General features: G+C 50.8%; 1 protein-coding gene across 2 annotated transcripts in view; it reads left to right on the top strand.

Moving 5' to 3' along the window:
- LOXL2 (lysyl oxidase like 2) overlaps positions 1 to 23897 on the top strand; it is a 117528-nt gene that overhangs the window by 59663 nt on the left and 33968 nt on the right. The window contains exons 4-6 of one of the 2 annotated variants that reach the window (XM_055427228.2): positions 3401 to 3612; positions 8888 to 9110; positions 14897 to 15077. In XM_055427228.2, coding sequence (XP_055283203.2) covers positions 3401 to 3612; positions 8888 to 9110; positions 14897 to 15077 — 616 coding nt within the window. Of the gene's footprint in view, positions 1 to 3400; positions 3613 to 8887; positions 9111 to 14893; positions 15078 to 23897 lie in introns of both variants that reach the window. The other variant, XM_055427227.2, reaches the window with a different exon arrangement.

Raw genomic sequence — 23897 nt, 5'->3', positions numbered from 1 at the left:
TCTCTGAACAGCCCCTGTGAGCTCGTTAGCCAGCAGCGAGCCCTGACTGCGTGCCTCTGAGGGTTTCCCTGCTGCCCCCTGGCCTGAGTCCAGGGGAAGCTGGGAGGCAGCCCTCTCATCTCACGTACGCTCCGGCCTGACTCATAGCTCCTCTGGGTGGGGCGCAGGGTGGACTTCAAATGTGGGCTTTTATTGGGCGGACCCCCAAAGGATGCCCCAGAAGGCTGAGTCCCAGGCCCAGGTGTGTCATCTCAGTAGCTGGCAAGGGATGGGATGAAGGCAGAAGGGTGAAGACCCAGAGGCCCATTGTGATGAGCCTGGGGCATGGACTTGGATTCAGAACTCAGTTTTCACCTTTGTTTATCTACTTACTGGCTGTGTGAATTTGGAAAAGATGCCAAACCTCCCCAAGTTTTCTCGCTTTTCACCTACAGCCAGGGTACACCATTAGCCCTCTCACTGGTTGTTATGGGAACTGAGCAAGGGGATGGATGTAAAGTTCTGAGTGCAGAGCCTGACACGTAATGAATTGGCTGGCATTTGATGAATGAGGGCCCACATAATCGTTATGATTCGGAGAAGAACCAGGGCCCCAGGGTTGGGCAGTAAGGAGGAGGCTGGCGGGGTCCTTGGAGTGAGAGACTATTTTATGGGATGAATGAATGATGACTGAGGTGGATTTGAGCCCACGATGGTGGGAAGGAATTAGTTCTGTGGAGAGAGAAGAGGAGAAGGAACTGGCCTGACTGCTCTCCCAGGGCTGCGCAAGGAAACCCTCTGCATCTTCCTCTGCCTCGTGCACAGACACACACCCCACACAACACACAGACATGTGCACATCCTCCTGCACATGGACACACAGGAACAGTGAGCTCCCCTAGAGACACATACGTGGACGCACAAAGACGTGCAGAGACACACACCCAGAGAGACATTTTTGTGACAGCAGACATACACACTAGTGCCCACACACACACATGCAGTGAGTCAGTGGGAACACAAGAACAGTGATGTCAGTTCTAGCACTTTCTCTCTTCTGAGCCCCATTTCCTGCATCTGGCCTGGCTTGCCTACCAGTCATTATTCTGTTGAGGGGACACTGCCCTGCCTTAAGACAAGGGTCTGTTGAGCTCCCCTACTCTGGCCTTCCTCCCTCTGGGTTCACACTCTGTATCTCAGCTGAGCTGATGCTCCATGAGCCGAGATGGGGGGGAGGGGGGATGATCTGTGAATTTAATCAAGTCTGCCCAGCCTGCCTACCTCATGTAGCTCTCAGGGCCAATGCCACAGTGGGTAACTTTCCTTCTGGGCATCACACATTCCTTACCCACTGAAATTCCAGCCTGGCCTCCCGAGGTGGTAAGTTGAAGGAGGGGGCTGGCCCATGAGCCAGTCTAGACCTCCAGCCCTTTCTTGCTCACTCCTGTCCATGTGTCTTGGTGGTGCGAGCCCTGTGGCCTGGCTGGGAGCTGTAACAGATCCAAGGATCCAGGCTGGCAAGCATAATTCTGCCACTGGCGGCTTTCCTTCCGCTCTGCATGGAAACGAACCAGGACTAGATGGCACCCCCCACCACCACCCCAGCCAACATACTTTCCAACAGTTCGCAGGACTGGGGAAATGGGGCCTGGCTTTGCACCCTGAAGCCAGTGGCAAGGAGACCTGAATCCCTGGGCACCCAAATAATGGTTCTGTTCAAACTCCCAGTTCATTTGCATCCTGGCTGGACGGGGGTGTGGGCACCCAGGTCGTTGGGTTCCTCTCTGCCAGCGCCCCTGCCCAGTCCCACCTGGCGTGGTTCAGAGAGCATCACACACCAAACCTCAGGTTCTCTCTGCCTCTCTGTGGTCCTGGGAGATCACTGGAGTCATCCAGTATTCTTATATGGAAAATGGAGATGACACTAACTATAAAGGCCTCTATTGTTTGAGGATTAAGTGAGAAAATGCCCAGAAAGTAGTGGTACTTGTTATTGTCCTATTATTGGTGTTGTTCAGTCACTCAGTCGTGTCTGACTCTTTGCGACCCCATAGGCTGCAGCGTGCCGGGCTTCCCTGTCCTTCGCTGTCTTCGAGGTCTTGTTCAAACACATGTTCATTGAGTCAATGATAACCATCCAACCATCTCATCCTCTGTTGTCCCCTTCTTCTCCACCTTCAATCTTTCCCAGCATCATACTAGCTGACTGTAGATTTGGGGGCTGAGGTATAGGTGCAGTCAGCCAAGGGACAAGGTTAGCTGTGGTTTAGAAGGAGTCCTCTGGGGGCTGGCCCTGTGTCAGATGGATGGAGGAGAGCAGGGAGGCAGGGAATTAGTTGGGGAGCCTTGCGAGAGCTGGTGGTGGCCCCATTGGGCAGGGGCAGAAAGAAGACGGGCTGGAAATGAGAGATTCTGGAGTGTCCTTAGTGTTTGGGGCAGATTTATGAGAACCTTGGAAAAACATAAAAGATATCATCCTGGAAAATTCCAGGTAGGCCTCTGTCTCTCCATCCAGCTTGGCCTCTTGAGGCCCCCAGTGTAACCAAATCCCTGGGGGCTTGGATGTGGGCTAGGGGCAGGGACAGCGCAGCCCAGTGTCAGGGGCTGGGAGAGGAGCCCACCTTCAACCCCCAGGCTTCTCCGCATCCTCCCAGCAGGCTCCTGCCTTTTCGCTCATTGCCACAGAAATGGGGAGAGGAGAGGGGTGAACAGGGGCTTTCAAGACAAGGGCCTCAAGACATTCAGAATCTTTCCTTTCTTTTCCTTGGCAGAGTTGCATGACTGTGTGCATCCCTACCTCCTGGGCCCCAGGCTTGCCCCTCCTACTTGGCTGGCCTGGGTCCAGGCACACACCTCCTTCCCTCCCCCTTCTCTCCACACCCTCCCCTTTTCTCTTCTGGCTTTCCACCCTGAAGACTGCTGACATGAGGGGAGTACACAAGGCAGTGTGGCCCCACCAGCTCAGGGTATCTGGGGCTCATCTGCCCAGAATTTCAATTTTATAGGCAGATTGCTGGGAAGGCACACACACTGACTCCCAGGCCTGCTCGCAGATGCTTTGGAGTAAAATAAAAACGTCCAAATGATTTTGCCTCTAGAATACAGCATTCAAGGAACATGATTCTCTCCTCTGCTCTTTGAGACCCCTGCATGAGGAGGCTGCTGCCCTCTGGTGTTTTTCATAAGATAGAGGAGGAGCGCTGGTGTCTCCTAAGTCTGATTGCCTGGGTCATCCTGCTCCTTCTCTTCTGGTTCCTGCAGCCCCACTGCATGTGCTGTGTGCTCTTGGGGAGCACCCACAGCCCCCCAAGAGCCCAAGGGGAGAAGCGGGCAGACGCTCAGGATAAGCCCAGTCTGCCATCACCTCCCCAAGGCCAGACCAGGAAGGTCACCCATCTCCTTCCACCCCCTTCCCTCCCAGAACATGAACATCCAAGTGGAGGACATCCGGATCCGAGCCATCCTCTCCGCCTTCCGCAAGCGTACCCCAGTGACAGAGGGCTACGTGGAGGTAAAGGAGGGCAAGACGTGGAAGCAGATCTGTGACAAGCACTGGACGGCTAAGAACTCCCGCGTGGTCTGCGGCATGTTTGGCTTCCCTGGGGAGAAGACCTACAACACCAAAGTGTACAAGTAAGGAGTCTGGGCAGGGACTCTGAGTGGCGGGACTCTGGCCCCACCTTGTCCTAAGTCAGCTCTGCAGTAGCTCAGTGTGCATGTGTGCTCTTTGCTACCCTATAGGCTGTAGCTCGCCAGGCTCCTCTGGCCATTGGATTCTCCAGGCAAGAAAACTGGAGTGGGTTGCCATGCCCTCCTCCAGGGGGTCTTCCTGACCCAGGGATCAAACCTGTGTCTCCCGCATTGCAAGCAGATTCTTTACCATTGAGCCACCAGGGAAGCCTGCATTGACCTCATATCGAATATTCACCCATATATATGCAATCTAGAAAGATGGTGCTGAGGAACCTATCTGCGGCGCAGCAATGGAGATGCAGACATAGAATTCAGTGCCCAGGGCCACCTCTGTCCTCTGCCCCCTCGAAGTGATTATTATGAGAAATCTTCGACTGTGAGGAAAATGAGAAACAGATCTAGTGGATTCAGTTACACTCATCCTGAGTGATGCATTGCAGGTGGATTCTTTACGATCTGAGCTACCAAGTAAGCCCTCTTAGCCGCTTAAGCTTTACAGTTCTAGGAAGGGGTTTATGTTACAGCTAAAGGAATGAAATCACAGAGAGGTGATAAAACTAGGAAGTGGCAGATTCAGGATCCAAACCCGAGTCTCCAGCAACAGGGTCCACCCTCCTCGAGAGTGCAGACTTACTACCTCTTCCCTTTCAAGCCAAGGAGAGAGGTGGCCTCCAGCCAGGAAACAGGGGTCCTTGCCCCAACTCTTCCTCCCGATCCCTGGGGTCAGCGCAGGCTTCGTTCCTCCCTGGGCTCGGCCTGGCTCCTTCGGTCAGAGCCTCTGGTCCACCATGAGGTTGAGTGCTGGCAGCTGAGCTGCCTGGTGGTGATTCCTGCCCCCAGCCACCCCAGACATGGCCCAGATCTTCCTGTTTGCACAGGGTGGGATGGGGGCAGGCAGGGTGGTCTCGTTCTCTAAATAGTTTACAGAATTCCCGCCAGCTGGCTGGCTCCTTCCCTGGAGACACCTTCTCAGCCTTTCCTTCCAATTGGAGCCAAGAAAAGTAGATCCCTTCCCCTGACAGGCTTCCTACCTGCTGGCCCCACCGGAGCCCCCAGCCTGGCACAGGTCTTCGCCCAGTCCTGGGAGCAGGAAGGCTGCCATCAGCCCTGCTCCGCAGCAGGACAGGGTGCCCGAGGCCCCAGGCAACACGTGGCTTGTTCAGAGGGCTTCTGAAAACCTCCTCCTCAACTGCGGGTGGAGCAGAGTCATCTTCTGGCCTTTGAAGGGGGATCTCTGACCTCTTTTGCCAGGTCCATTTTGGCAGTGGGGCTCCAGATGATCCTCTCACGGACTGGGAAGTGGTACATGTACCTGGAAATTGATCAAACTGAAGCCACAAGGCCCCGTCTCCCAGACCAGGAATATTGTGTAGTCATTTTCTTTTTCTTAAAGCAAGATCCCATTATTGGTATGGATTTATTGATACAAGATTACTGAACAGAGACTGCATCTCTTGTTGCATCTCGGGAGTTAGGACTCTAAGGCTTTGGTGTATTGGCTGAAACAGGGACCAAAAGGAGGCCCACCAGACAAAATTAGAAATGCTAGATCCCCTTGGTTTCATGTAGAAAACGGGATTCAGAAGCTTGGGGAGACTAGAGTGTTGCCATGGATTTGTCATCTAAGACCCTGGGAGGGTCCAAAAGGCAGATGTTTCGCCATGACAGAGAGGAATAAATTTGTAAGGGGAGCCCTGACTCCCTCTCTGGTTCTTTATTTATCCTAATATTTGTCTATTTATTTGTCTGCGGCGGTCTTGGCTGTGGCGTGCGAGGTCTTTCATTACGCTGCACAAGCTCTCTGGTGGTGGCACTCGCTTCCAGTCCTTGAAGGCTCAGTTGCTCCACAGCTTGTGGGATCTTAAGCTCCCTGACCAGGGATCGAACTGTGTCCCCTGCATTGCAAGGAGGATTCTTAACCACTGGACCGCCAAGGAAGCCCCCCCTCCCTGGTTCTTAAGAGCTCCCTGAGGGCTCTTCTTTGTAAGCCAGACCTTAGGGTGGGGGCTGCAGTCACTGCAGGTCAGGAAACCTAAATGCAATGGGGGTAATTAGATCCCGGGTGGCAGGAGCCAGGTGACAGCGCTCAAGGCCAAAGGCAAGATGGGTGTGGCTACTGAGTGGCCAGCAAAGTCAAAGCAGCAATTGGAATAGACTGGTCCTTGCAGACTTGTGGGGTTGACCAGTTGATCTAGCTGGCTGTCTCATGGTATTCCCAGAAGTGAGATAAGGAAGCCTACTTGATTCTTATTCAGTCTGTAAAAGCAGAAAAATTCTAGGTTAAGAGAACAAAAATCTGATCTGAATCATAAAAACAGGTCCAGCCCCTCAATGTCCAGACTTGAGAAAGTTTACAGACCTATGAATGAATGAGGAGGCCAGGTCTCCTTGAAGAAGTACTGTGGCACACTGCCAGAAGTGTACACTGTTAGTCATTTACCCAAAGGGATCTTTTACCAAGGTCATTGTATTGTACACTGGGGAAAAGGAAATGATCAGAACTTTCAGGAACCACTGGACATGGGCTCTGAACGGACCCTGATTCCAGGGACCCAAACATCCCTGTGGTCCACAGTCAGTATGGACGTCAGATCAGTGGAGTTTTGGTGCAGGTCCACCTCACAGTGGGCTCAGTGGGTCCCGGAACCCACGCTGTGGTTATTTCCCTAGTTCCAGAATGTATAATTGAAGTAGACAGTCTCACAGAGCTGGCAGAATCCCTACCAAGTCTGGTTTGCTCCTTGGCTGGAGGAGAACAAGGAGGACTTCTCATTTTCAGGTGAATCAGTTCAGCTCAATGTTACCCAGCCATCAGCCTAGATACCTCTTTCTCAAGCAAGCTTCCTGTTTGGCCAGTGGCTGTCCTGTAACTCCAGTCGCCCACCGTCAGGCCTAGAGTGGGTTGTCCATGTGTGCATGTGCATGCCAAGCTGCTTCAGTCGTGTCTGACTCTGTGCAACCCCACGGACTGCAGCCCACCAGGCTCCTCTGTCCATGGGATTCTCCAGGCAAGAATACTGGAGTGGGTTGCCATGCTCTTCTCCAGGGGATCTTCCCAACCCAGGGACAGAACCCACATCTCCAATGTCTCCTGCATTGGCAGGCAGGTTCTTTACCACTAGAGCCCCCTGGGAAGCCCACACATCCTCCCCAGTGCCTCCTATCTGCATCCCCATGTCTGCATCCCGGGGTTGGGGAGGGGTGGCCTGTGAGAGTGACTCATGGGGGCTGGGTGGGCTGCCCTGGTGGAGGCCTGTGGAGGATTGCATTCCTGTGATCTGATGTCAGAGGACACAGGGGCTCTCTGGGGAAGGAAGAGCAGCTCTGTCTGCTGAGGGAGCCTCACTCTGTGTTGACAGCTCAGTCCATCTGTTCCTGGGAGAGGCTGGTGGTCACTGAAAACTGGGAGCTAGAAGATGTTCTGATCCAGTGAGATCTGACCACTCCCTGTGCACCTGACATCCCCTGGGTGTGTTTGCGCACCTGACTTGTGTCATAACGAGCTATATAATATCCTACCCGCCACCTCAAGTGTGTTCTGCTGTCCCATGTTCAAGTGTCATGGGAAACAAACTGGAGGTTGTGTTTCCAAGTGTAGGGGCCTTCCAGGGAATGGGGATGGGCAATGGCTCTTGGAATTCTTTTTTACTTGTTATTTATTTACTTATTTTGGCTACACTGGGTCTTCCTTGCTTTGCACAGGCTTTCCTTAGTTGCGGTGAGCAGGGGCTACTCTTTGTTGCGTTGCGAAAGTTTCTTATTGCAGTGGCTTCTCTTGTTTAAAGTACAGGCTCTAGGGTGTGTGGGCTCCGTAGTTGCAGCTCTCAGGCTCTAGAGCACAGGCTCAGTAGTTATGGTGCGTGGGCTTAGGTGCTCCGTAACATGTAGAATCCTCCCGGACCAGGGATCGAACTTGTGTCCCCTGCATTGGCAGGTGGACTCCCATCGACTGTGCCACCAGGGAAGCCCTGGCTCTTGGGATTATTAGCAGTCCTCCTGTGTAGTTCTGTGGTCTGGCTGTAGCTGTGTTGAGCGCAAACCCTGAGCTTTCCAAGGTAGTCCTTTTTCTTTCAAGGATTCTGTGTCATTGCACGCATAGAACAGAATTACTACCAGTTGCAGTTTTTGGTAAGGAGAGATATCAGTGGCATCTGTCAGGTTTATCCTTCCTCTCTGTTCACATCCCATTCACTCTGAGGCAAAGCAGAAACTTCCAGGCCTGCTAGACCAATAGGGACAGGACTCCGCTTCTATTCATCTGGGGCCAACCTGCCCAGGGCAGCCTCTCCTGTGGGCAGTCCGGCAGCAGTGCGTCTTACTGGATTCTGCCAATGACTGATGAGCACACAGACTTCAAAGACCCGGGACAGGAGAGGGGGAAGGGTAGCTTCCCGCCTTTGCTGCTTTGGTAACCACAAGTTTGTTTCCTATGTCTGTTGAGTCTGTTTCTGTTTTGTATATATTTTGTAATAGTTGTTTTAGATTCCATCACGTAAGTGATATCCTATGATATTTGTCTTTTTCTGTCTGACTTACTTCACTTAGTATAATCATCTCGAGGTCCATCCATGTTGCTGCAAATGGCATTATTTCATTCTTTTTTTGGCTGAGGGATATCACATTGTATTTGTCTCTCCAAGATCCCATTTTACACTTTGCATCTATAGGCGTTAGTATCATATGTCACTACACGGAGTTAGGGGCTTCCCAGGTGGCGCTATTGGTAGAGAAACTGCCTGCCAATACAGGAGATGTAAGAGACTTGGGTTCAGTCCCTGGGTTGGGAAGATCCCCTGGAGGAGGGCACGGCAACCCACTGCAGTGTTCTTTCCTGGAGAATCCTGTGGACAGACAAGCCTGGTGGGCCATGGTCCATAGGGTCACAAAGAGTCAGACATGACTGAACCGACTTAGCATGTACACACACTGAGTTAGACCCTTGTCTCCTAGAATGTGAGCTCCCTGGAAGCAGGAAGCCGTGCCTGCCCTTCCAGGTCTGGCTCCCCAGTGCCCAGCATGACCAGTGAGTGCTGGCAGACATGCCCTGCAGAGCCCTGTCTGGAGCAAGACTGAACTGCAGGAGCGGGGACCATGTCTATTTGGCTCCACTACCTCAGTGACTGGCCCCAGACAGGAGTCCGTTGCCCAGTTGTGGAAGAAGGGAGGGGTGGGCAACGTGATGTCTTGGTCACCTGCCCTGTCTCACCTCCCGCAGAATGTTTGCCGCCCGCAAGAAGCAGCGCTACTGGCCATACTCCATGGACTGCACAGGCACGGAGGCCCACATCTCCAGCTGCAAGTTGGGCCCTCAGGTGTCGCTGGACCCTGTCAAGAACGTCACCTGTGAGAATGGGCTTCCGGCTGTGGTGAGCTGTGTGCCCGGCCAGGTCTTCAGTCCTGATGGACCGTCAAGATTCCGGAAAGCCTATAAGCCAGAGGTGAGGATGGGGTGGCAGATTTGGTACCTGGAGGGGTGGGCTGGTGGTTAAAGGATCAGACAGGGACTCCCTCACCCCCACCCCCACCCCCCGCCAAGAGAACCAGCAGCAACTCGGACCAGTTTTCTGGAGGGCAGGAAGATGCAGGACACTTGTCAGGGCCAGCCTCACTGATAGATGCCACTGCTGGGGTGTGACAAGCAGCTGGGAGCCTGTCCGCAATCATTAGCACCCCTACCTGTCCTTCTGGCACTGCTGCTCAACTCTGAGACTAGTGTCCCCTCTGTGGCTGACTAACTCCCGTGAGAGGGCTGTGCCTTACTACTGACCGTCACAAGTTCTGTGTGCTGTCTGTGGACCAGCACGAAGGGTCGGAGTGAGAACTAGGGGCTCCTGGGTGATTCCCTGAGAAATTAAGCATTCTAGAGCCCTTGGCAGGCTTCCCCAGTGGCTCAGATGGAAAACAATTAGCCTGCAATGCAGGAGACATGAGTTCGATCCCTAGGTCGGGAAGATCCCCTGGAGATCCCTAATGGCCATTCCATAGAGATCCATTCCCTAATGGCCACCCACTCCAGTATTCTTGCCTGGAGAATTCCATGGACAGAGGAGCCTAGCGGACTATAGTCCATGGGGTCGAAAAGAGTCAGACACAATTGAGGGACTAACACTCACTTTCACAGCCGTTGGAAACGTGATCCATCTCTCAAAAGCACAAGAAATCAACTACAATGGTTTTCAAACAGGTTTTACTTATTCTGCATCAGAAAGAATAACAACTTTTAAAGCTTTCACAGAGTTAGTACAGTAAGTCCCTACATATGGATGGCTTGTTCCAAGAGTATGTTAAAAGTCCAGTTTGTAAATAAGTCCAGCAAAATTAGCCTAGGTACACAACTAACACAATCAGTTATGTACCACTGCTTTTACATTTGCTTCCGGACATCTTAGGCTTGAAATAAAAATATGGTACTGCTCTATTCTATGGGCTTCCCTGGTGGCTCAGTGATAGAGAATCCACCTGCCATTGCAGGAGACAAGAATTCGATCCCTGGATCAGAAGGATCCCCTGGAGAAAGAAATGGCAACCTACTCCAATATTCTTTCCTGGGAAATGCCATGAACAGAGGAGCCTGGTGGACTACAGTCTATGGGGTCACAAAGAGTCGGATACGCTTAGTGACTAAACAACTACTACTGTTTTGTGTATAGTACTGTATAATAAAGTACAGGAAAGCACAACACTTGTAGAGGATGCAGCCATGTGACAATGGATGCTGGACACTTGAACTAACTTATGTAATTGGACATGCAGACACAAGTTCACACCTTTGAAAGCTCACAGCTTGAAGGTTCGTACATAGGGGACTTCCTGTCAGCGGAAGCATGTCATCACCACATCTATGTTATCTGTGCCTGTTGTCACACTATGCTTGTGAATCAGTACCTGCATGTGGGGGGAGGTGTGTTAAAGAGGTGTGGGTGCACATCTGAATTATCATCCCCATCGCAACTGCCCGATTCCTCAGGACCGGTGAGCTGTCCCGGCCATGGCAGGCTTGATGACTCCTCTGAAGAAGAAATGTGAAAGTGAAAATGTTAGTCACTCAGTATTGCCTGACTCTTTGCAACCCCATGAATCACAGCATGCCAGGCCTCCCTGTCCAACACCAACTCCTATTCAGTTCAGTTCAGTTCAGTCGCTCGGTCGTGTCCGACTCTCTGCGACCCCATGAATCACAGCACGCCAGGCCTCACCTGTCCATCACCAACTCCTGGAGTTCACTCAAACTCATGTCCATCGAGTCGGTGATGCCATCCAGCCACCTAATTCTCTGTCGTCCCCGTCTCCTCCCACCCCCAATCCCTCCTAGCATCAGACTTTTTTCCAGTGAGTCAACTCGTCTCATGAGGTGGCCAAAGCATTGGAGTTTCAGCTTTAGCATCAGTCCTTCCAATGAACACCCAGGATTGATCTCCTGGACAAAAGAATAAGCCTTAAATAAAAGGCGTGAGGTGAATGCAGCAAGTCCAGGCATCAACCAGAGGGTGTGGAAACTCTTTGGGGTGTCTTCCAGACACTTCTGGCCAGCAACCAGCCCTCCCCCACCCTCAGCCCTGCCCCACAGGGGCATCCAAACTGCACGGACCTGACCACACATCTCACATGTGCAGGCAGGCCACACAGGCACACCTGGACAGTGCCAGCCCCCATGGCCCCTCGCTTCCCCCACAGCCAATGATTTGATGGCCACATCTTTTCCCACAGCCTCAGCCTGAGCCTCTGAGCTTGCCTCATGTGTCATCCAGAATACCAGGTCCTACTGTTTTGGAATTCCTCTTACTCTGTGGTTGAAAGCAGAGGAATCAAGTTATACCAAACCAATTAAAAAAAAAACATCAAGCGAGGCTTACATCACATTTTCCCTTATTTCTTTTCCTCTAGGGCCAGCTGACTCTGCCTGGCCACTGCTAGATGGGGTGAGGTTACTTGGAACTCTGCCTCCCACAAGCTTGAGTCACGGATGGTCTGCTCCATGGGAAGGGGACCCTGGAATCTGGCTAGGCAGCTTGGGAAGGGAAGTGGGGGAAGGGAAAGGTCATGATTCTACAGCCATCTGGCTGGATCCAGCAGTTGTATTTGTCGTGTTCTGCTAAAGCTAGAATAAAGATTCCTAAAGCCAGTGAGGGGTTTTGCAGCCCCTCCCTGTCCCTCTTTTCTTCTCCCTCTAGTGCCAGGGTCATTACCCAAGGTCAGTAAATTGGGGTGCAGACTTTGACTGGAAGATGGAGACACAGGCTCTTGTTCGATGTCTTGGCTTTCCAGGTGACCGGTGGTGGTTTTCTTAGAGGTGGTGGTGGTTTTAGTTGCTAAGTCATGTCCAACACTTTCAACCCTGTAGACTGAAGCCCACCAGGCTCCTGTCTCCATGGGATTCTCCAAGCAAGAATACTGGAGGGGGTTACCATTCCCTTCTCCGGGGGATCTTCCCAACCCAAGGATTGAACCCACATCCCATGCATTGCAGTCTCCTGCACTGCAGGTAGATTCTTTACCGACTGAGCCACGAGGGAAGCCCAAAGTGACTGGTGTATGTTAATGTTTGAAAGACGCCACCACCAACCAGGCCTGCCTCATTCAGGGGTGGGATGGAAGTGGGATGCCTCTATCGGTGAGTGGGATGGAGCCCAGGGCTGTGAACTGCAGAGGCCAAAGTAGATCAGTGACTCTGGTCTGATCCCACACACACAGAAGAGCTGCACAGTTACCCCATACTCCCTTTGTATTGAATCAAATAGAATCAATAGTTCAGAGCCTCACAGCCTTCTGAGTTGCCCACCCCAACATGCGGGCATGCACACACACACACAGAAACTGATGCAAAGCAGGGTGTGTGGGCAGATGGGAGTCAAAGGACCCATCTCTCATCTTATAAGGTATGATCCAGTGGGATTAAGATGCTTGTGAAGAGTGGGTCTTACTTCTGTGCAATTATAAATAACCCCCATAAGACTATTAAGTCTTCAAGGCCGATGGTGAGCAATTAGGGGCAATTAAACTATAACTGCATATATGCAGAGTACATCATGAGGAACGCTGGGCTAGAAGAAGCACAAGCTGGAATCAAGATTGCTGGGAGAAATATCAATAACCTCAGATATGCAGATGACACCACCCTTATGGCAGAAAGTGAAGAGGAACTCAAAAGCCTCTTGATGAAAGTGAAAGAGGAGAGTGAAAAGGTTGGCTTGAAGCTCAACATTCAGAAAACAAAGATCATGGCATCTGGTCCCATCACTTCATGGGAAATAGATGGAAAAACAGTGGAAACAGTGTCAGACTTTATTTTTTTGGGCTCCAAAATCACTGCAGATGCTGATTGCAGCCATGAAATTAAAAGACGCTTGCTCCTTGGAAGGAAAGTTATGACCAACCTTGATAGTATATTAAAAAGCAGAGACATTACTTTGCCAACCAAGGTCCGTCTAGTCAAGGCAATAGTTTTTCCCGTGGTAATGTATGGATGTGAGAGTTGGACTGTGAAGAAAGCTGATCGCCGAAGAATAGATGCTTTTGAACTGTGGTGTTGGAGAAGACTCTTGAGAGTCCCTTATACTGCAAGGAGATCCAACCATTCCATTCTAGAGGAGATCAATCCTGGATGTTCATTGGAGGGACTGATGCTAAAGCTGAAGCTGCAATACTTTGGCCACCTCATGCGACGAGTTGACTCACTGGAAAAGACTCTGATGCTGGGAAAGGTTGGGGGCGGGAGGAGAAGGGGACGACCGAGAATGAGATGGCTGGATGGCATCACCGACTCTGTGGACATGAGTTTGAGTGAACTCCGGGAGTTGGTGATAGACAGGGAGGCCTGGCGTGCTGTGATTCATGGGGTCGCGGAGAGTCGGACACGACTGAGCGACTGAACTGAATTGAACTGAAACTATAACTGTGCTGGAGAAGACTCTTGAGAGTCCCTTGGACTACAAGAAGATCCAACCAGTCCATTCTAAAGGAGATCAATCCTGGATGTTCATTGGAAGGACTGATGCTGAAGCTGAAACTGCAATACTTTGGCCACCTCATGCGACGAGTTGACTCACTGGAAAAGACTCTGATGCTGGGAAAGGTTGGGGGCGGGAGGAGAAGGGGACGACAGAGAATGAGATGGCTGGATGGCATCACCGACTCTGTGGACATGAGTTTGAGTGAACTCTGGGAGTTGGTGATAGACAGGGAGGCCTGGCGTGCTGTGATTCGTGGGGTCGCAGAGAGTCGGACACGACTGAGCGACTGAACTGAACTGAACTGAAACTATAACTGGGGCTTCTCAGGTGGTACGGTGGTGAAGAATCCACCTGCTAATGCAGGAGACACAGGAGATGGGGGTTCAGTCCCTGATTTGGGAAGATCCCCTGGAGAAGGAAGTGGCAACCCACTCCAGTGTTCTTACTGGGAAATCCCACGGACAGAGGAACCCGGCATGCTGCAGTCCATGGGGTCACAAAATAGTGGGACACGACTTAGTGACTGAACAACAAAAAACCATAACCACCTACTCTCTCTGAATATCTGGTGGGGCTGTATCTCCTGAAGGGCTGGCCTGGTCTGGGCTTGGAGTACAGTTAGGGGTGGCAGAAGCAGCAGTGGTGACCAGGCAGAAGTCCAGCTGCAGGACAGATGTTGGTCTTAACTGGTGGGAGGCTCCCCATCCCCTTGTATGGGCAGAACTCCAAGTCTTGGCTGCCTTGGTGTTGCCTTGGTCAGGCCCCGCCCTCTCACCCTCTGCCTTCTTTCTCCTGCCTCTCATGGGCCTGCAGGGCAGGATTCTTGCAGTGTGATCACCTTAGTGCCCCGGAATCTCCCCTAGGGCTGGACAAGCACTCTGTTATACGTCTGATAGGATTAGGATCCGTTTGGAATCTACAGACTTTGTGGGTCGGAGCATCTTTTGATAGTGCTGAAGCTTCAGGTTCTGGACTGAGGGAGCGGAGGGAAGTACTAGTGGTTAGGCCCTAGAACAAGTATGGAGTGGGGTGAGGGGTTGATGAGAGTCCCTGAGGGGCTGCCCAGTGGTCCAGGACAAAGATCGCAAAGGAAGGATGCAGCAGAGCTGAACACACAGTGAGCATGCACGCTTTCCATCCCCTCCACAGACACTCACGCCGATGGAGTGCTGTCAGCTCCTAGTCTGGTGCCTGGGTTTGGAGTAGGGAGCGGGGGGCATTGTGAAGAGAGGGGAGTAGGCTGTGCTCAGCAAAATGGTGTGTCTCTTCAGCAGCCACTGGTGCGGTTAAGAGGTGGTGCCAACGTCGGGGAGGGCCGCGTGGAGGTGCTCAAGAATGGAGAGTGGGGTACCGTCTGCGACGACAAGTGGGACCTGGTGTCTGCCAGTGTGGTCTGCAGAGAGCTGGGCTTCGGGAGTGCCAAAGAGGCCATCACGGGCTCCCGGCTGGGGCAAGGTAAGGCGTGGGGAGAGCGTTCCTTGGCCTCTCTTCACATGGGAGCCCAGCCTGGGCTGGCTTTGTCCTTTCCAGTCCCTTCTGGCTTTGCCTCCTCCCTCCAGCACCTGCTTCCCAGGTGGCGCTAGTGGTAAAGAACCCGCCTGCCAATGCAGGAGACATAAGAGATGCGGGTTCTGTCCCTGGGTTGAGAAGATCCCCTGGTGTAGGAAATGGAAATCCACTCCAGTATTCTTGCCTGGAGAATTCCACGGACAGAGGAGCCTGGCGGGCTACAGTCCATGGGGCCGCAAAGAGTCAGACATGACTGAGCACACACCCACATATCCAGCACCCCTGCTTTGTTAGACGGTCCTACACCTCTCCAGGTAGTTCAAGCTGGAAGAGGGTTAGAGAACATTGTCCCCATTTTATGGATTTGGAAGCTGAGGCCCTGAGAAGGAAATAAACAACCAAGATAAGACAACATATTAGCAACCATTGGATATTCTAACAGAGGTTTACGAACTCCTAACCCAGTGCTCCCCACAGTCCCACTGCGAAAGCTGGAATTTCCAAGCCCTTTCTCCAGGAGAAGAACTGGGAATTCATGAGTCTGTGGACAACCCCTGGTACAGAATTCCAAATCTTACTTTACCCCATATGTTAGTGCTATGAACATTCTCTCCCTGCCACCAGAGGTTGGGAACAGTTTGCCCTTCTCCCAGTGTCTTGAGCTGCAAGAAAAAAAGGGGCCTGGTTTTTGTTAAGTGTCCCAAACAAATCTTTCTTCTGAGCAAGGCGCAAAAGTATAGGAGGCTTTCAAGCCTGTCACCCTGTTGAGAGGAGTGTTGTAAACATGACATGACAACACAGTAGGTAGCTTTCTCTTCCGAGCCCTGTGAAGACCATTGCTTGGTGTCAGCCCCTGCCCTGCAGAGAATGGAATCTTCGCTCCAGACTCTGCAGCCCAGAGAGCGTCCAGCCTTACCCCAGAGAACTGTTTTGAGCAGACGAGACCAGTCATCTGGAATCTTCTCGCCACTGACCCCCAGGGAGGCTGCTGCAGCCCGAGAATTGCTGTGGTTTGGAGAGGGTGGGGAGGAAGGAGAGTCGGCTACAGGCGAGGGTGGGCTGTCCTGTCCTGTGGGGAGAGGATGTTTCCACGCTGTCAGACATAGGGCCTTCACCCTGCAGAAAGGAATGTGGTTAGGTCATTGATCACAGCCTGAAGGAAATAATAGACAGTGGACCCGAGAGAGTCTTAGAATCATAGATGGCATTGCTGCAGAAGAGCTCAGAGGTCATCTTGTCCAAGAGATGAGAAATCTGAGGCTCTAGAGAGCAAGTCTGAGGCCACACCCATGGTCAGTGGCAGAGAAGCATGGAAACCTACATCTTCCAACTCTCAGGTGTAGGTTTCTCCCTTGTCCCCACCCTGTCTCATCCTGCTTACCTTCAGAGCATCTCTTACCTCTGTTCTCCAACCCCCACAAGCTTCCCAGGTGTTTCCACTGAAGTTTGAGGGTCTTGGATGGACTTGAACTTTGAGTTCCAGCTGGTAGTGACCCCACATGACACTCCTCCTCCTCCCCTGTCGTGGTGAGCTCCTTGTGGCTCCCTTGGGTCTCAAATAGCCCCAGAGTCCATTGTACTTATTGGCTAGTGCATTGGTTTGTGGTCTGCCAAGGCCCCCAGGACAGAGACCACTCACTCCAAGGAGTGAAGAAGCACTGGATGACATAAACATTCCACTTCTCATGGGTGTGTGCTGTTTGACCTAATTATTTCACTGCCCAGAGCAGCCAAGCGTTTCCAAGGGCCAACGAAACTCTTGCAGAAAGAGACAGCTGGCATTTTCAGTGCTGTCCTTGAAAGAACCATTGGATGATTTATCCCCTGCTGCCACACTGGACAGATCACCTCTGGTAGGCAGGAAGGGAAAAGTCCACATTCGATGTCAAGTCACAGAGGAGCAGACAGGGTCTGTCCTCAGCTCAGGCTGTGGCTTGTGGACCAAATGACCACACCTACAGCAACGGTGGTGAAAGGGCAAGGGCTGAGGGTTAGGCAGTCTGAGTCCTGGGCCCGGCCCTGCCACCTACATGCTTGGTGACCTTGAGCAACCTTCTGGGCCTCAGATTCTTCCCTGGGTTCATGGTGTCTTACGTACTGTCTGGATGTTAGGTCAAAGTCAGGCACTGCACTTTGTTTTCTGAGATCCCCTGAACACATCTGGATTTCAGCTATCTGTTTACACACCCGTCTGCCCCCATGCCCAGCTTATAGCACTCTGTGTGTGCTGTGTATGTGTGTGCTAATCTGCTTCAGTCGTGTCCAACTCTTTGCGACCCTATGGACTGTAGCCTGCCAGGCTCCTCTGTCCATGGGATTCTCCAGGCAAAAATACTAGAGTGGGTTGCCATGCCCTCCTCCAGGGGATCTTCCCCACCCAGGAATCAAACCCACGTCTCTTCGTCTCCCGCATTGGCAGGCAGGTTCTTTACCACTAATGCAGCCTGGTAAGCCCTTTAGTGAATATCCTCTGGGGATATTCACTTTATCAAGAATGAATGAATGAGTTCCAGTTGCACAAGTAGGATCAGCTGAACAACCACTTCATTAAGAATTTCCAACTCTCCCAGACATCCCTAGTGGTCCAGTGGTTAAGATTTTTTGCTTCCACTGCAGGGGGCCCAGGTTCGATCCCTAGCTGGGGACCTAAGATCCTGCATGCCAAGCGGTGCAGCCAAAAGAAAATTCTAACACTCCAGACCCACGCTATCCAATAGACATAAAACGGAAAACGTTAGTCGCTTGGTCATGTCCAACTCTCTGAAACCACATATGTAATGTTATTTTCTAGTAGCCATGTAAAGAACAAATAAAAAGGAACAGATGAAATTCTTTCAAGTAATCTATTTTCTTTAATAATATATATATTTCCAAAATATGATTTCAACATTTGATCAATATAAATGCTCTTGATGAGATAGTTCGCAGGTTGGGTACTGACTCTCTGAAATCCAGGATGCGTTTTGCGCTTGCAGCCCATCTCAGTCTGCACATTCCAGGGACTCAGTGAGGCAGCAGCCACTGCGCTGGATAGAACAGCTCGAGATCAGTCCCTTTCAGACCCTTTGGCCTGAAATCTCTGATCAGAAATACCGACTGCATATGCCACGCACGTAAAGCCTAAACAAAAGTCCCCAGAAACAGTGCTAACATACAAAACAGATTGCATTCTCCTAGTCTATTCTACTGTGATCTTAAAAAACTAATGGCAACCTGCAGTTGATTGTGGGTCCAAAGTCCATAACATTGTTCTGAGAGGTTGGCTGTGGCTTCTGTCTCACATCTTTCTCCTGACCCGGGCCTGTGGTCACAGGGTTCAGGTTGGGGAAAAGCAAGGCCAATGTGGAGGTCGGGGAGGCATAGTGAGTGGATGGACAGTTCAGAACCCAGGATGAGGGGAAAGCTGGGGTTCACGATGCAGCGGATCAAACCAGATCAACAAAAGGAGCTAGGAGCTCACAGACACTGCTGGGCGAGCTCGGCTGGGCATCCAGGCTGGTATTCTTCAGTAACACCTCACACCCTGCTCGACTCACAGCAAAACTGGGTGGTATAGGGAAGAATGTAAGAAATCCTGGCTCTTCCATCTCTGCACTTTGGCCTGGTGTGTCATGAATGTACAGGCTTCGGGAAAGTGGGTACTGCCCTCCCAGGCCTCGTCCCCAGATGTCTCGAGACAGCCTTCTGGCCTTACATCAGTTAGACAAGAAGGAGACCGAGCAGTTGTTTAATCTCTAAGCCGTGTCCGACTCTTTGCAACCCCATGGACTGTAGCCCACCAGGATCCTCTGTCCATGGGATTTCCCAGGAAAGAATACTAGAGTGGGTTTCATTTACTTCTCCAGGGGATCTTCCCCACCCAGGGATCAAACCCAGGTCTCCTGCATTGCAGGCAGATTCTTTACCACTGAGCCACTTGGGAAGCCCCAAGCAGTTGTTAGTTGGAGTCTAAAATGCTACGGCTCTTGCATTAATCTCTTCTCTCCTGTCCAGTCTCAGAGTTTAGCAATCCATACACATTTGTTGAGTACTGTTTGGGCTGGAGTCTGGAACAGAGAATTCATTTCTTCCGCAGACATTTCTAGTAATGGTTTCTGCTCTCCAGGAAGTTACCTCAAGTGGACGAAATAAGAAATAGCACCAAAGGTATTTTACACTAACAAATAGGTGATGATATATAAGAAATTATCCTGATAATATTAGGAAAAACTCGAATGAACTTTTTGACCAACCCAGTAATTCTTATCATTTATTGAGTCCCTGGTAGCTTGACACAATTGGTCTCGTTCAATCTTCAAAAGCCCAGTCCTGCAAGAGAGACATTGTGATTGCCTTTTACAGATGGGGAAAGTGGAGTTCAGAAAGGTCCCATCACTTCCCAAGGAGACGCAGGCTGAATCTACTCTAAGGCTGAAGCTGCAGCTTACTGCCTTGTAAGCGAGAGAGAAAGATGTAAAAAGTAAACGCTGCAGATGAGAGTGAGGCTGTTCAAGCTGAGCCACAAAGGAGAAAGGACTTACGGTGCTCCCTTGAGGCAGACCTCTACTTAGATGGGCACAAAGGAGGAGGTGTTCCAGGAGGGAGGAGGCAGAGGGAGCACCCCCAGATGACGGAGAACACAGGCACTTCAACGGCTCAGCTCTTTCCCAGAGCAATCTGCCGCTCTTTCCAGCAAAGGATTTCCTCCCCTGACTCTCCTGAAAGAACTTCAGAAACTCAGCAAAATCATGCTGTGAGTCAGACTGCCTGGTTTGAGTCCTGGTTCCTCTGTTGGGCCATTACTTTATCCTTGGTTCCCAGTGGGGTCCACTCTGTTGAGTTGTTGGGGTGATGAAATGAGTAATATAAACAATGTGTTTAGGACAGAATCCAAAACATAGTGAGTGCTCACTAAATATTAGTACCATCTGCCACCATCATCACCATCACCACTACCACTATCATCCTCATCACCACCACCGTCACCATCATGATTACCACCACTGCCACCATTCTCATCACCACCATCCTCATCACCACCACCATCATTGTTATCACCAGCATTATCACCACTACCCTCATCACCATCATCTCCACCACTACCATCATCACTCTCACCACCAGCACCATCATCATCACCGCTATCACCTCCGTTTTCATCACCATCGTCACCATTCTCATCACCACCGCCATCCCCAGCATCCTCATAATCGTCTAACAAGCCTCTGCTCCAACTGCACATCCAAGTCCTAGGTTGCCGCCTGTTTCTGAGCCCATCTTAATTCATGAGCCACGGCCCTGCTTGCTTCAGAGTCTCTGTTTGGAATCTGTATTTTGCACAGCGTTCCTGCTCTGAGTCCTTGGGTGTTTCTAGCCATAGTGACTGATGTGTTTGTTGGGGTTTTAATGGTGGGGGGCAGGGGAGGCGGGGGGCGGAGCTGCACTGTATGCCATGTGGAATCTTAGTTTCCCAACGAGAGATCAAACCCATGCCTCCTGTAGTGGAAGCACAGACTCTCATCCGCTGGAACATTAGGAAAGTCCTGATTGATGTGTTTTTATAAATTTTATAAAATTCCAAGGAATTGGAAGCTTCTTCATTTATGAATTTCCAAGGAAGTGAAAACTTGGCTCTTACCCATTACAGTGGGTTGCTCCTAGAAGTTAATTTTTGGCCTCAGAATCTAGATCCCAGGTGTCTCCAGAAACCCAGAGCCAAGGGTCCCTCCTTGGGGCTCCAAAGTGCAGAGAGTTACGTCCATCTTTATCATGTACCACATTATGTTACAAGTCTGTCAAAGTGTATACATCCCCCAGGCACGTACTGTGAGCTTGTCATGACAGGGACTGCTGTATTCCTCGGTGAGTCCCCAACACTCACAGGCACTTACTTAAGTCAAGGGTGTCCATTCAGATACTCTTTGCAGCACCTCCTATTTGCTAGTCTCTGGTTGGTAATCCCTAAGGAACATAGATGTAGTGCCTGCTCTTGTGGGACCTCCACCCCAGTGGGGAATCAGACAGACATTGAATAGAGAGCCACCAGAATACAGCGTGAAGTGGAGTGCTCAGTGGATGTGACCTGAGGGTGAGAGGGTAACAGGCAGGAAGGTCAGGGGTCTCCAAACGGAGGAAGTAGCCTACAAGTGTCAGACATTTTTATCTCTCTTAAGGGGCAGGAGGAAACAAACCAGCGATATTTTTTCTTCTCTTTACAAATTTAAAAGGAAGTTTCTCTTAGAATACTGTGTTGCCATAATGACACCTGGTTTCACCTGAAGTTAACTATTCTCAAATCGTGAGTTACCCAATGAATTTTTCTTATGAAAATGTTGGTCTTAAGCTATGTTAATGTACTGCGCATTTATCCCAAACTCTGTCTTCAAGTTGGTTCTGCCAAATGGCTCAGAACCTACTTGACAAACCCGTATTTATACTCAGATATTGTTCCCCTAATCAATGTAAACGAAACTATTTGTATGGTAATTTGCCCTTCTACAAGATTCAAGTTAATCATTTTATGGCCCGAGATGAATTGTCTGGTATCAAGGTTATCCCAAAATGCATCTTATGAGTGAGGGGCCTGGTGCCATTCTGAGTTTTAAGACATTCCTTTCTTTCATTAACAGACTGCTAGTGACTATATAACATCCAGCTGAAGACTAGCAGGGGGGTACTCTTTCTGCCCCCTTCTGATGCCTATGTCAGAAGTTTTCTCTATCTCCTTTATACTTTAATAAAACTTTATTACACAAAAGCTCTGAGCGATCAAGCCTCGTCTCTGGCCCCGGGTTGAATTCTTCTCCTCCGGAGGCCAAGAATCCCAGTGTCTTTGTGTCGTTCTGCAACAACCTTTCAAGGGGACCCAGCTTAGATGAGGCTAAGAAAGGTTGTGCCATTGAAGTGACATCAGACCTGAGCCCTGAAGGTTGAGCAGGAGTTCACTGCTGAGGAGAAGGAGGAAGAGGGTCCAGGCAGAGGGAATAGCCAAAGGAGAGACATATGGTCAAGCTGGGGAGGAGCAAACATAGCTGAGACGCTTTGTGGAGGCTGGTCCCTGTTTGGACCATTTGGGAACTAATTGTACCCTGAACTGCAGTGAGATACTATTGTAGGGATTAAGACAGGGGAGTGACATGATTAAATATGCATTAAAAAGTCTCTTGGGTTGTGCATGGGGAATATTTTGGAATAAGCAAGCCGGGAGGGAGACTAGAAGCTATGTCATTTGTCCAAATGGGAGGTGACAGAGTTAGATGAGTGTGGTGGTGGCAGAAATGAAAAACACTGAGATTTGGGGGAGTGAATAGGACATGATGATGGATTGCTTGTCTGTGGATAAAAGAGGAGAAGGTGATGCCTCTGGGTTCTGGCAAGAACCAGGAGGATGGAGGTGCTGCTTCCTGAGTTAGGGAGATGCTGTGGAGAATCAGGTTAGGGAAGGTCCTCCTGCTGAAAGCAGAAAGAACAAAAGCAGGTGACTCTTTCAAGTTCACTCTGAAGGGGAGACAGGCCAGAAGGAGGTGTGGGTCAGGGGAGGGTTGTCATAAAGATGGGAAATTTTATGGGATCAGATGAGTGCTGAGGGATGGACCCAAACCAGAGGATGATGGTGAAGATCAAGAGAGAGAAGAGATCACGGAGCAGGGCAAGGTCCAAGGTGGGGATCGAAGCAGCCCAGAGCTCCCAGAAAGAACTAGACTTGGATCCATCTTTATGGGCTAGACAGAGAAGTGGTTTTGTGAGGTGAGTTGGGATGAATACTGACAAACTGGGAATTCCCTCTCCCCAGCAGTGGGGAATTCCCCCTTGTCATCCCCGTGCCTGTATGGAAAGCTTCCCACATGCTCATTAGGGGTCCCTGTGGGATGTCTTCTGTCCGCCCCTGCGGCTCCACGCCCTTTCTTGTCCACATGGTTCAGGGCCCTGGGAGGCAGGTTTGGATGTGGCCAGCAGGGGACACTGGGGGAGACTGGAGGTGGGAAGAAGCTGGGTCTTTATTCTCCCTGCGGGCCTCTGTGTCCCTTCACTGAGGGTAACAGCTCCTAACAGGTGACCTCCCCACAAGGCTCTTTTGTTCTCCTGGACCAGATATTAACATCCTCCCCTCATCCCTGGTGGCTCAGATGGTAAAGAATCTGCCTGCAGTGCGGGAAACCTGGGTTTGAGCCCTGATTTGGGAAGATCCCTGGAGAAGGGAGCAGCTACCCACTCCAGTATTCTTGCCTGGAGAACTCCATGGACAGAGGAACCTGGTGGGCTACAGTCTACTGGATCGCAGAGTCAGACATGGCTGAGCAACAGACACTTTTCTTTCCTGCAGGCCTAGGGGTGGTATTAGCCCACACAATGGACTATCCATTTCGATTTTTGTGATTTCCTCATGCTTTGTTCATATTTTTATTTTTAAAATTCCTTTCTGCCCATCCTCCAACTCAGATCATCCAATCTGAGAATGCCATCTCTTTCCTGCAGGGAGTCTGACTACCCTGTGAGAGCTGCCCCTTTAGGATTCATCAATACACAGAGTGTACAAGTTGAGAAGGGAACTTAGATGCCCTCTAGACCAGCTCCTCTATTTCAGTGAGAAAACCAATATTCAGAGAGGCTGAGTGAGTTGGTCAAGGTCACATAAATTAGTAACAACCTTTGTTTTGGGGGGAGAAGTGACTCCCAAGACGACATTCTCTCCAGGTAGAAGAGGCCTAGGTCATTGAGCTATTGTGGGAGGCAGTTGGGAGCATTCTGAGGATGGGAGAGGCATGTTCTTACTGTCTGGGACTTCCT

The sequence above is a fragment of the Moschus berezovskii genome, chromosome 7, assembly GCF_049115385.1.
Source record: "Moschus berezovskii isolate FMDL1 chromosome 7, NW_MosBer_1.0, whole genome shotgun sequence".
Taxonomy (NCBI): domain Eukaryota; kingdom Metazoa; phylum Chordata; class Mammalia; order Artiodactyla; family Moschidae; genus Moschus; species Moschus berezovskii.
The sequence above is the reverse complement of the archived record's forward strand: the minus strand, read 5'-3'. Positions and strand labels throughout refer to the sequence as shown.